Consider the following 12,798-nt stretch of genomic DNA (forward strand, 5'->3'; position numbering starts at 1 on the left):
CGGGAACACGGATGACACAACACATATTTCTATGTAAGTGGGAGAAAAATTTAATTTTTACTTTTTAGCACACATATTCCACCATTTATATGAAAACACATGGTATACCATCTCGTGTGACGGTCACATCTAAAATTGGAATTCCGTTAACTGCTGTCGTTGGGAAGGAAAACTAATTGAAATGCTCATAGAATGAAGCACTTGAAGCAGTTGAAGTGCTTTTTTAGAAAAAAAAAACACTTGCATTTTTTTTAAAAATATTTTCATGAACTTGGGGCCTAATTAGGCTTATTATCTTTGTTGTTATCATCTCTGCCCCACCTTGAATTTTCTTTGGTAGATCCAACGAGCGAAGGTCGTCGTTTGTGGGTTCTTTAGTGGAAAATCTCTATTCGACGTCTTGAAGGGGTTGGAAATATTGCATTGTGTGGTTATGCTTGTTTGCCAATTTCTCAGTCGGGATCTTGGATGACCCCTCGACTTCTAATGTGTGGTTATGTTGTTTTCTAATGTTGCAAAAGCTGCTTTTCCATCTAATCAAGCATAATTTTTTAAATGTAGAGACTCAAGATCCTGCTATATATATATATATATATATAAAAGCATTGAGCTGCAGCAAGCCTTCAAACACAATGGCTTATGGCTTCCTTCTCATAATCCTCTTATTTACGTCCGCTATATCTCCAAATATCCACGAATGCAACCAAAATGAACATAGCGCTCTCTTGTCCTTCAACCTAACTCTATCCTCTCCTCCTTTAAATTGGACTTCCATTAACTGTTGTAGTTGGGAAGGCATCACTTGTAATCCGGAAGGTTGGGTCACCCATTTGCTCTTACCCTTGAAGGGGCTCGACGGAGTTATTTTTACCTCGTCCTCCTCACTTGCAAACCTCACGCATCTCACCCACTTGAATCTCTCCCGCAATTCACTTCACGGTTCACTCGAAAATAATCTCTTTGAGTCCCTGAATCATCTTGAGATTCTTGATTTGAGCTATAACCTTCTTTCTGGAGAGCTACCTTTGTCTCTAAAATCCAGCAACATTCGAACACTCGATTTATCAAGCAATCGCTTCCATGGTCCAATTCCATCTTCGTTCTTCATGCATGCTTGGAATTTGACAAGTTTCAATGTCAGCAACAATGCCTTCTCCAGGTACATCCCATCCTCTATATGTCTCCATTCTAACCCCTTGATTAGAGTGTTGGATTTTTCCTCAAACCAATTTAGTGGCAACATTTACCACGGTTTCGGGAGGTGTTCCGAGCTGCAGATTTTTCGTGCTGGTCACAATAATCTCTCAGGGCTACTTTCAGAAGATATCTATGATGCTACCAAACTCGAAGAACTTGCAGTACCTCTTAATTCACTATATGGAGGCATTAGTGATAAAATTGTCAACCTCACCAACCTCGCAATCCTTGACCTCTCCTTCAATCAACTGAGCAGAGTGCTCCCCTTCCGTTTGGGGAAGCTCTCAATGTTAAAAATCGTAAAGCTCGATTTCAACGACCTACAAGGTCCGTTGCCCCAATCTTTGATGAATTGCACCAGCCTTGTAGAACTACGTTTGGGACGAAATAACTTGGAAGGAGACATTACCAAGCTTAATTTCTCCAAACTTGTTCAACTAACTAAACTTGACCTGTATAGAAACAAGTTCACTGGTAAGTTGCCTACGAGCCTTTACTCATGTAGATCCCTGAAAGCAATTCGATTAGGTTCGAACAATCTAGAGGGACAAATACAACCTGAGATTCTTTCGTTAAACTCTCTGTCCTTCCTCTCTCTTAGTAACAACCGATTGGAGAATGTCACAGGGGCAATGAAGATATTGATGCGCTGCAAAAGTCTTCGAATACTCCTCCTTTCGTACTCCTTTAATGGTGAAGAAATGCCATCTGACGATGACATGGTTGGTTTTGATGGATTTCGAAATCTTAGATTTTTGAGCTTGGCGCATTGTGATCTCACCGGTCGAATACCTGTATGGTTAGCAAAGGTAAAAAGTCTGGAGATCTTGGCTCTGGGAGGTAACAAAATCACAGGGACAATTCCTAGCTGGTTGGGGACTCATCTACCAAGACTTTTTTATATAAGCTTGTCATTGAACCTTATTTCAGGTGAATTTCCGAAAGAACTTTGTAGAGTACCAGCGTTGGTACATGAATCGATTGCAGCTCAAGCAGACCCTTATGATCTCGAACTGCCTCTTTACACGGTCGCGGTGATGAATCCCAATAGCTTACCCCGCAGATTGTCTAACTTTCCGCCAGTGATGGATCTTTCTTTCAACAACATTACCGGTGGTATACCCACTGAGATCGGCCAACTCAAGCTTCTCCAAGAGTTGTATCTAGATGACAACGACTTCTCCGGCAACATTCCAGACCAAATATCTGAGCTTAAGAACTTAGAAGGTTTGGATCTCTCCAAGAATCACTTGTCTGGAAAAATCCCATCGTCTCTGGCGAGCCTTAATTTCTTGAAGAGCTTTGCTGTGTCATACAATAATCTTGAAGGTCCAATCCCAACAAGCACTCAGCTCCAAAGCTTTGAAGCTTCCGCATTTGAGGGGAATCCAAAACTTTGCGGTGCTCCGCTTCCGAAACAGTGTCGCATCGATGCGCATAATAAGAACAACGGAGATGATGAGGACGATGGGCATCAACTTCCGTGGTTCTATATTGCCGCTGCACTGGGGTTTATATGCGGATTCTGGGGAGTCTGTGGTTCTTTGATCATAAAGAAGACATGGAGATACGCGTACTTTCGGTTCACAGACAATGTACAAGATAGGCTCTATGTCATGTTAGCCGTGCGCATGAATAGGATGAAAAGATGGCTTAGCTAAATAATCTCCATCAGTTCTAAGTTTTCCACATAAACCTCTGTTATGCATTTTATTGTATAATAAACGTCCGCTATCGAAGTTATTGCTTTGTAAATGACTAAATTGTGATTTGAAAATCCCTCTAATCCCCTCTAACTTGGTCTCGATTCCTTGAGACTTGGAAATGCCTCGCCCCAAACATAGCCTAAAGAAGTCAAAAACTTGATTCAGGGACCAAACTGAGAATCAAGTTACCAAATTGACAATGTAAAATGTCATCTGTCAATATGTGCCCTACCTGAACGGCCTCATACTGCGTGGCAAAGTAGAGACATGACTAGTAGCATAAGATATGACCTTGAAAATGTATTCATATTCGGATAAAAGGCAACCAGTTGTGACCCCAGCAACACGCCAAACAAAATATCATTCAAAACCACAAACATTAAAGCCTACGGCCCATCTCCTTGTTTATCCACAACATGCCTACAAGACTCATCATACCATACCTAGCCTCCTCAAGCTTAGTAACGGTTTGGACCAGGATTGACTCCAGCATCCCTGTCTGGCGTGTAGTTATTCTGGTATTGTCCAGGTCCCGAATTTGGCCCAGCTTGATTAGGCACAGGAGATGGACCGGCATTCTGAAAATCATGATTCTGCATATTTTCCCTTCTCCTTTCGAAGTTCCTTGATCTGTCACAGTAATGAGGTCTTTCATTGCACCTGTTTCTCTCATTTGCTCGACTATTGTTTCTTATCCATTCCTCATGGTACTTGGGAATCACATGGTACTGTTTGGCCATTAATAAAAGGTTCACCTGCCAAAACAAATAAGAAAGCAAACAAATTAGGTACAAAAGAATTTTTCTGATTAACTTAGTTGAAAACAACATAGAAACAGGTATACAATGTAGAAAAAACACACGTTGTTTATTATTACTATCACACTCGGTACCCAGACCATAACTCTTGGAGTACAGAAATTTTGAAATGAAAATTACCATGGATCAATTTTTTTCGGATGCAATCGACACAAGAAACTGGTTAGTTCATCAGACTAATAATGATATTTTACATGAAAATCTCTGCACAATATTGACTTGGGTTGCAGAAGGCCTTCAACAGGGTTTTCATATTTCACGGGTTCTTCAGGATAACTTTCATCTGTAATATTTCAGAATTGAGTTGTTTAAGAAGATGACGTCCTAGGTGTCGGATACTTACAGGTGGGAATTCCAGCTGTCCTGTGTACCCGGCTCCTAGAAAAAATGTCTCCTCTTGAAGATATCTATCAGGCCTGCTAACCAAGTAAGCATGATCGGTTTTGTTTCATGTACAGTTACTAACAAAGCTGATTACATTTAGCCTTAGCTGCCTTAGTCTAATTACAAGAATACCCTCAACTACCTTGACTAACTACAGTTACTAACAAAACTGATTACATTTAGCTTTAACAAACTATTTAACAGTAACTATATTTGATGACTTGTCATTCTCGCTAATATAGATTTCTGAATCCGTGGGATTTGCTGACAAAGAGTCTCTGATTTTAGGGAGGGGGAGAGAGAAAGAGGGAGTTCATGGTAATGGTGGAGGATGCGCAAGATAGCGAGAGCCCTCTGAAGGAGGCGCACGATATCCAGTCCCAGATTAAGAGTGCTATGCGGTCATGCTTCCCTTACTTTAAAGAACTATCTGAGTAATCTCTCTCTCTCTCTTCTCACTGAATTTGTGTGCTTTTCATGAATTTGATTTCAAATATTAGTTGTGATTTTTCTTTTCTTTTATGCCAGAATGTGTGGTATAAATTCATACTGGATTGATTTGTACTCAAAGTTTGTAACCACTTTCTAAGACCCAAAACATGCGACAAAACCTCGTATTCTTTGTCCAAATTCCTTTTCAGAATTCTGGGTTGAATATTTTCCTCTGTTTTCTTTGGATTTCCTGCTTCAGTTTTCATCCAGGATGACTATCCTCGTTAACACAGATGGTATGAAAAATTAGTGGTTGAGAGGGTAATAATCAGTGGTTGAGCGTCTGAAAACTTTGAGCCGCAAGCACAAGCATGGACTTCCATCCTGTTCAGCATACACTACTTCTGGGTTGGTTTCTCTGAGGTTTCCTTTAATGATGTTGTTGGAATACAAGACGATTACTTTTTCAATCAAAAGAGAAGAAATACTACTTCAAGTTGATAAGGGTTTTCTCTGTACCAGTCAGAACTAACGCGGGGGACATAAGTTTGTGGGAAGTTAGTTCTAGGGAGAAATTACTGTCGAGAAGTTTTCAGGTATGGGATATCGGAGCGAGTTCAATGATGCTGAAGGTACACCGGAATCATCTTAACCTATTTGATTCTAATGACACTCAGGCAACTCTGATCAAGGATCCATGTGTCTCAGTAAAGCGTATATTATGGAGCCCCAATGGTACTCTATTCGGTACGTTCTCGATTTGGTAAGCTTGAATACAATCCACGGTAGCTTTTTCTAGAAAACTTTATGTGCAATTGTTCTTTCAAACAGGAGTTGCATATTCTAAACACATTATCCAATTATAGGCTTATTTTGGTGGGAATGAGATTCACCAGCATTTGGAGGTAGGTTCTGCATCTTCTACCTTTTCAGTATATTTCATTTTGCTGTTCTCTTTTCTAATACTTGCGGTGATGATAAGGCCATTAAGGTTGGTTTTGAAGAAGTGGTGATATAATAGGTTGTAGAAAACACGATAAACTTATACATCGATTTGTATTTTATAGGGGTGGAATGCAACTACTGGGTCAAAGTTGTATACTTTCGAAGGTCATGATACTCCCGTGCATTCTGTGTGTCCTCATAACAAACAAAATGTCAATGTAAGGACTTCGCTTTATCATTTTTTAAATCCCTTGATTTGTCTCTCTTCATTTGCCTTCCATGAATTATTTACTCTGTTTTGAAATTCAGCTTATGCCTTTGTGTTACAGTTTTTCTTTTCAACATCAGTAAATGGAAAAATAAAAGCATGGCTATACAACAATATGGGATACCAGGTGGATTACGATGCTTCTGATCACTCAATCACGACGATGGCCTATAGTGCAGATGGTAAAAGGTTGGTATACCACTCCTTTCAAATGTTATTGCGACCTACACCTATATTTAAGGCAACAAGAAAATTCAATCTTTACATTAAACGCAATGCAGGCTCTTTTCGTGCGGGACAAGTAAAGATGGAGAATCTCATGTTGTTGAATGGAATGAAAATGATGGTGTAATAAAGAGGAATTACGTAGGATTTCAAAAACCATCTTCGGGTGTTGTTCAGTTTGATACAAGCAAGAATAAGTATTTATCTGTTGGCGATGACTATGCAATCAAAGTTTGGGATATGGATAAAGTCAATATTTTGACTGCTGTTGATGCTGAAGGTGGTCTACCACTACCAGTAAGTTTCCTTTAAAACTATGAATAACGAGTAGTAACTATATTCTAACGAAGTTGCTATAATGCACAAGAGATTGCTTTATGTTTTAGGAAACTTGGATTCGCAAAGGATACCACAATCTATTTGACCGAATCAAAATGGGACAGCAGTCTTGATGATCTGAAAGACATCTTCCCGAAAACGTATATCAAGGTGCACACATCTGTTATGCCTTGAATTTTTTACTATGTTTCAGTTTCTTTCCGAAACCCATATCATTGCAATGCTATTTCAGATGTAGATTTTGTACTTAATGAGTCTGGAATTCATTGCAGGATGGCATTATCCCAGCAGACAAGAAGTCAAAGTACCTGGATTCCGAATTAGTTATAGAAAGCTGCTTGGAACCCCTACTGGTGCATTTCTAGATCTGTTCTCTACTGTTCGAGAAAGCTGCTTCACTGCTTAAGAGAAGAGCAAGAGATAATGTGCACGAAAAGTCCTGAAATCAGATACATATCAAACCAGGATGGACTCCTGCAGTTTGATAATTGTAGTATTTCATACTCTTTTTCTAAGGGGGTTGCAGCACAAAACTTTACGATTATGCAAGAGATACTGATATTGCCAATCACATGTTGTTTTTGTTTTTTTTTTTTTATTGTGATTTTTATGTGGTGTTTATATGTGCAGGCAACAGTCGCCTTGAGGTTGGTCTCAAACGGTTTCTCATCAACTCATCTACCGAATCCACAAAACCGAGTGCAGCTTCATTGACTGAATGAACTGGTGCCTATACTGCCTGCTTGGACTTTTTCTTCATGGATCTGGTGAGTGATTTCTTCAGCAAATCCTAAATTTTTCTTGGATGATCTGGGTGTACGTGCGTGTGTGGAAATAATAAATGTTAAATTTGAATGTATATTTGGTTGAAAGATTGATTTGTATTGAATTGAAATGATATATTGATGTGTTGTTAAGAATACAAGATAAAGCCTCTCTTGTAGAGAAGCCGAGAAGGAGGCAAAGACGCAACAAGCAATCAGACTCATGCCTTCAATCACTCCAAATTTAAGGAGAGAAAGTAGCCGAAAGTGAAAGGAAAAATAAGGAAAAAAAAAAGTGGGGTATGGTGGAGATGATGGTGTCCACGGAAAGCAAATAGTGATGAATATAATTATTAATAATAAATGTATTTGGCTTCTTCTATATGTGTTCTCTTAATGGACATTATTTCTTGTATATTTCAGAATTTCAAAATATACAGAAGGAACAACCCTTGGAAGTGGAACTCCCTTCAAGGCTTCCCCAGAAGAGAAAGTGGAGGGGTCTATTGCATGTAAACATCTGCTTCAAATTTCTACGTTTCAATAATTTTTTATGGTTTTGTAGTATTCATCGTATAATTTGCAATTGATTTTGGTTTTTTTTTTTTTTGTGCATTTTTTAAGTGAATTTGGTTGTGAGTTTGAATTTTTGTCTATAATTTTTTGGGTAATTTCATTTTCTGCATTCTAATGTTTGTTTATAAAATTTTGGGCCATTTTAATTTCTTCGTTCTGTATTTATTTGCCAAAGGATTGACCAATGATATTCTGTATTTAGAACTGTAACTTGGATTTTGAAATGGCTTTCTGTGCAAGTTTAAATTTGGGTAACAACCACAAATCTTCATTACTTCTCAATTTTTGTCCATTGCATCTTCAAATTATTTTAAAGCCATGTTTATGGAAGAAAAAAGGAGCTCCCAACCATGAAACCCAATAACTCAACTTATTAGAAAATGATAGCCTAACCATTGTTGTTTTCAACTTATTTGCTTACAGTGTGAAGAAGTTGTTAGCCTCTGTTGTGGCCATAATTGATACACATTTCAATTCACTATCTGTGAGTAATGTCTCAGTCTTTCTCCATATTTCACACTCAATTGTTAATGGGAATTCAATATGCTGCCTTTATAAGCCTGCAAAACTGTCTTATACATAATAACTCATTAGGATCCTGTTTTAGTTTCTTTGGACCACATTTTCTATTAGCTAAACCTCAAACTCAAGCTAAGAACTGTCTTATACATAATATCTCATCAGGATCCTGTTTTAGTTTCTTTGGACCACATTTTCTATTAGCTAAACCTCAAACTCAAGCTAAGTGTTGAAATTTGTATCTAAATTGTTTAAAATTTTGTTCTGATCTTCTGTTAATGTTTTGTGTACTCTTAAGGTTAAATATGTGGCAACCATCTACTCTTATATTTTAGGTATTTTAAGAATGACCTTTCCTGCTTTTTTACAATTTTGTATCATAAAGTATGAAATAATACTTTCTGTGTTCCAAATGATTTTACATTGCTTGGTAAAGGGTTGTTAAAGAATGTGGTCGGGTTTTTCAGATTGTGTTGTACAATTTCATATGTAGAACTAACCATTGTAAAATTCAATCATATTGACACAGGTTTATTCTCAGCATATTTTTGGCTACATATTGGTAAAGGGTTGTTAAAGAATGTGGTCGGGTTTATGTCTCCCTTTTGGCTACACATTGACACAGGTTTATTCTCAGCATATTTTTGTTAGGGTAAGTGGCTTGGTGAATTCTGTATTATTATATAATCTTTGGGGTTATTTTAAGTGAAAACGAAATGTTGACATTGATATAGCATACGGCACACTTTAATTCACACTCCTATATTCGGTCTTCATGTTTCCATTGCAACACTCTGCATTTCCCGGCCAATGAATTTTTTAATAAAGATGTAGTTAAAGCAACTACATGCTCTATCGAGTATGTTTTATATGTAGTTGTGGTAGTTGCAAGGAAATGAAATATTCGTGCTGATAATTGGTAGTTTAAATATGTAGAAATAAAGAATAATTATAAATGGAGCACCTAGGATATTTAACATTGTTTTCTTTTCCATGTAATTTTTCTCATGTTTAACATCTGCTTTTGCTTATGCATTTGATTCAAGTGCTATTTTTATTAGTGTTAATTTTGGGTTGCATGTCCACAAACTAACCCAGTTAATTTTGCTTAGTGTTGATGTATAAGGAGAACTCTCATTGCATCAACTTGAACAAACATTCTTCTACTTAGTTGCTTAGCTACTGAAACAAGAACGAAATACTTTTTATATTTTTTTGTTTAACTGCTAAAACAGGCTGGTTGGCCTGCACGACATATTTTGCTATCTTAACTTCAAGGGCAATATATGTGTAAAATGCATGTTGCTTAGGGAAACAAAGCATTTTTTGCAACCACATCTTTTGTAATCAGCTCGGTTGAATGTATATAAAAGCCAAGCTGCTTAACTTACCTACACCGTTCACTCAACTAAACCTTTTGTTTGTTCATGATTATGTTGAATTTTTTTTTCAGGTTAAATGTGTCTTATTCGTGTAGTTAAGGTTAGTGCATTCTAGTCCTGCAACAACGCGGGGACATTTTACTAGTTCAAGCTAAAACGCATACCACGACATGCAATTCATCCATGACATTTGGATTAAATATAAACATGAGTGATTCATTAATCTTGGTGAAAATCCTTTTGGTAAACCATGTAATCCCTAAGAGAATGAAATGTACGTTAGGAGAAATTACAATCCTTACTCACAAGAAGCATAACCAATTTTAACGTGATATTCGTTTAAAATTGCATCCGATGACTTTCTAAGCATCCTAATGGTGATCAAGCATCAAGGCACATGTTTAATTCAGTGATTGAAAATATCAAAGCAAGCATGTAACAACACTCAAGCAATTAAAAGAGAATACGATTGAAAATATCAAAGCAAGCATGTAACAACACTCAAGCAATTAAAAGAGAATCTACGTATTCATGTTGAAGCTCATGGCCTCATTTTAGCGAAAGGAAATTAGTTACACATACTTGTATTAATACATAAGAAATTATCCATGAAAAATCAAAGAAAGAAGACACCATTTTTTACCAGACGAGCTCTCCGTTCCTTTGCTCTCCTCTGCTCCTGACTTCCTCTCCTCTGCCTTTCAATGCTCATCACTTCTTTCCTCTGCCTTTCCTCTGCCTTTTGTCCAAGCAACTGTAAAGTTGCCTACCAAAACCCAATAATCCCCATTCCCTTTCTTTTCCACCATCTTTTCTTTCCTCTTTCCATAATGCCGTGTGTTCCCTCCGCACTTTTATTTTATTTTATTTTTTCTTCTCTTTCTTTCCCACTTCCGTGTGTACTCCTCCCTTCCGTCCGTTCCCCTGCCTTTTTTTTTAAGAATTGTATTATAAAGACAAGACTTACTATTTGATCCACCACAAAGACAAGACTTTGGTTTGAAATCTTCTTTTCACAACATAATGGTCGTCCTCCATCATTTTCATTGTCCCCAACCTTATCTTTTTGGTCAGATAGAACCAAATGCTACATTATTAAATGTGCAGATGCAATTATTAATCTCTACTCCAACTAGATTCCGCTAGATTTGGCTTTCAGTAACGTTTGAAGCCCATTTCCTGTGAGAGGACTACGACAGACGTATGCTTGATATGATCATCTTCAGCTAAGCTAAAAAATTCCACCGTTTGCATACTTTTCCACCAAACTCCATCATGCTGAAGGTTGGGGTCCCCTATGTCCAATTCGAATACAGTTTGAGACTTTAAGGTTGGGGTCTCCTATGTCCAATTTGTGCCCCTAATACACGGTGAGATGAAAGACAGTTACTGCTTCTCTATGACATGAGCATTTTAGCCATATAATGTCATTTTGCTAGGTCAAATACGCGTTTTAAGTTTTGAGATAAAGAAGACAGAACACTCACTACTTCTCTATTCTTAATTTAAAGCTAGGCTTCCCAAGATTAGGCATGTTTGACTGTGCTTTTAAAGTAACTAAAAGTGTTTAAGATCGCCAAAAGAGCTTTTAACGACGTTGGCAAAAAATTGACAATAAATTTGCGAGTTTTATAATAAAATAATAAGAACTACTTGAAATGCTCATAGAATGAAGCACTTGAAGCAGCTGAACTGCTTTTTAGAAGAAAAAAAACACTTGCGTTGTTTGCGGGTTCTTTAGTGGAGAATCTCTATTCGACGTCTTGAAGGGGTTGGAAATATTGCCTTCTTCTTTTCCAAATTCTCAGTCGGGATCTTGGAGGACCCCTCGACTTCTAACGTGCGATTATGGTTGTTTTCCAATGTTGCAAAAGCTGCTTTTCCATCTAATGAAGCATAATTTTTTAAATGTAGAGACTCGAGATCCTGCTATATATACGAAGACAAAAAGCATTGAGCTGCAGCAAGCCTTCAAACACTATGGCTCATGGCTTCCTTCTCATAATCATCTTATTCACGTCCATTATATCTCCAAATATCCACGCATGCAACCAAAATGAACATAGTGCTCTCTTGTCCTTCAACCTCACTCTATCCTCTCCTCCTTTAAATTGGACTTCCATTAACTGTTGTAGTTGGGAAGGCATCACTTGTAATCCGGAAGGTCGGGTCACCCATTTGCTCTTACCCTCGAAGGGGCTCGACGGAGTTATTTTTACCTCGTCATCCTCACTTGGAAACCTCATGCATCTCACCCACTTGAATCTCACCCACAATTCACTTCAGGGTTCACTTGAAAATAAACTCTTTGAGTCCTTGAATTCTCTTGAGATTCTTGATTTGAGCTATAACCTTCTTTCTGGAGAGCTACCTTTGTCTCTAACATCCAACAACATCCGTACACTCGATTTGTCAAGCAATCGCTTCCATGGTCCAATTCCATCTTCGTTCTTCATGCATGCTTGGAAATTGACAAGTTTCAACGTCAGCAACAATGCCTTCTCCAGGTACATCCCATCCTCTATATGTCTACATTCTAACCCCATGATTAGAGTGTTAGATTTTTCCTCAAACCAATTCGGTGGCAACATTTACCGTGGTTTTGGGAGGTGTTCCGAACTGCAAATTTTTCGTGCTGGTCACAATAATCTCTCAGGGCCACTTCCAGAAGATATCTATAATGCCACCAAACTCGAAGAGGTTGCAGTACCTCTGAATTCTCTATATGGAGGCATAAGTGATAGAATTGTCAACCTCACCAACCTCGCAATCCTTGACCTCTCCTTCAATCAACTAAGCGCAGTGCTCCCTCTCCATTTGGGGAAGCTCTCCAGGTTAAAAATTGTACTGCTCGATTACAACAACCTACAAGGTCCGTTGCCCCAATCTTTGATGAATTGCACCAGCCTTGTAGAACTACGTTTGGGACGAAATAACTTGGAAGGAGACATTACCAAGCTTAATTTCTCCAAACTTGTTCAACTAACTAAAATTGACCTGTATAGGAACAAGTTCACTGGTAAGTTGCCTACTAGCCTTTACTCATGTAGATCCCTGAAAGCAATTCGATTAGGTCCGAACAATCTAAAGGGAGAAATACAACCTGAGATTCTTTCGTTAAACTCCCTGTCCTTCCTCTCTCTTAGTCACATCCGATTGGAAAATGTCACGGGAGCAATGAAGATACTGATGCATTGCAAAAGTCTTCGAGCACTCCTCCTTACGGGTGCCTTTAACGGTGAA

The 12,798-nt window shown here is 38.1% G+C and overlaps 3 protein-coding genes and 2 long non-coding RNA genes across 8 annotated transcripts in view; 2 read left to right on the top strand and 3 right to left on the bottom strand.

Annotated features, from left to right (window-relative positions):
• Positions 1-621: 621 nt before the first annotated feature.
• Positions 622-2,960, top strand: LOC139194125 (receptor-like protein 3). Its single transcript, XM_070818460.1, has 2 exons — positions 622-1,671; positions 1,825-2,960. The coding sequence occupies exons 1-2, from the start codon at positions 633-635 to the stop codon at positions 2,856-2,858; spliced, it is 2,073 nt and encodes a 690-aa protein (XP_070674561.1). The 5' UTR covers positions 622-632; the 3' UTR covers positions 2,859-2,960.
• Positions 2,961-3,190: 230 nt separating this feature from the next.
• Positions 3,191-12,798, bottom strand: part of LOC139194130 (multiple organellar RNA editing factor 8, chloroplastic/mitochondrial-like) — a 77,056-nt gene continuing 67,448 nt past the window's right edge. For both annotated transcript variants that reach the window (XM_070818471.1, XM_070818470.1), the window contains one exon: positions 3,191-3,432. In XM_070818471.1, the coding sequence (XP_070674572.1) occupies positions 3,362-3,432 (71 nt within the window). In that variant the 3' untranslated portion in view covers positions 3,191-3,361. The remainder of the gene's footprint in view (positions 3,433-12,798) is intronic.
• On the bottom strand, positions 3,517-4,005 carry LOC139194137 (uncharacterized). Its single transcript, XR_011578897.1, has 2 exons — positions 3,842-4,005; positions 3,517-3,658 (listed from the first exon to the last, which is right to left on the bottom strand). It is a non-coding gene; the product is annotated as an uncharacterized lncRNA (long non-coding RNA).
• Positions 4,325-9,567, top strand: LOC139194132 (protein TPR3-like). 3 transcript variants are annotated; one of them, XM_070818478.1, is made up of 12 exons: positions 4,325-4,539; positions 4,797-5,169; positions 5,215-5,300; positions 5,404-5,442; positions 5,605-5,700; positions 5,812-5,939; positions 6,032-6,272; positions 6,945-7,081; positions 7,241-7,590; positions 8,078-8,138; positions 8,472-8,508; positions 8,703-9,567. In XM_070818478.1, exons 2-8 carry the CDS (start codon positions 5,136-5,138, stop codon positions 7,026-7,028), a joined length of 708 nt encoding a protein of 235 aa, XP_070674579.1. In that variant the 5' UTR covers positions 4,325-4,539; positions 4,797-5,135; the 3' UTR covers positions 7,029-7,081; positions 7,241-7,590; positions 8,078-8,138; positions 8,472-8,508; positions 8,703-9,567. The 3 variants fall into 3 exon arrangements, with proteins under 3 accessions (XP_070674579.1, XP_070674581.1, XP_070674580.1); XM_070818480.1 differs by adding exons at positions 6,362-6,464; positions 6,587-6,667 and having other exon boundaries at positions 4,364-4,539; positions 7,502-8,949; XM_070818479.1 differs by adding an exon at positions 6,362-6,464 and having other exon boundaries at positions 4,364-4,539; positions 6,587-7,081; positions 7,502-8,949.
• Positions 7,669-9,568, bottom strand: LOC139194138 (uncharacterized). The gene is made up of 2 exons (XR_011578898.1): positions 8,384-9,568; positions 7,669-8,293 (listed from the first exon to the last, which is right to left on the bottom strand). It is a non-coding gene; the product is annotated as an uncharacterized lncRNA (long non-coding RNA).

This window comes from Malus domestica, chromosome 03 (assembly GCF_042453785.1).
Source record: "Malus domestica chromosome 03, GDT2T_hap1".
NCBI classification, from domain to species: domain Eukaryota; kingdom Viridiplantae; phylum Streptophyta; class Magnoliopsida; order Rosales; family Rosaceae; genus Malus; species Malus domestica.

Coding starts and splice junctions, on each gene's coding strand:
- LOC139194125 (XM_070818460.1), top strand. CDS start 633: ATGGCTTATGGCTTCCTTCTCATAATCCTCTTATTTACGTCCGCTATA. Junction 1,672..1,824: donor GTATAGAAACAAGTTCACTG/GTAAGTTGCCTA, acceptor AGAATGTCACAG/GGGCAATGAAGATATTGATG.
- LOC139194132 (XM_070818478.1), top strand. CDS start 5,136: ATGGGATATCGGAGCGAGTTCAATGATGCTGAAG. Junction 5,443..5,604: donor AGATTCACCAGCATTTGGAG/GTAGGTTCTGCA, acceptor TGTATTTTATAG/GGGTGGAATGCAACTACTGG. Junction 5,940..6,031: donor TATAGTGCAGATGGTAAAAG/GTTGGTATACCA, acceptor AACGCAATGCAG/GCTCTTTTCGTGCGGGACAA.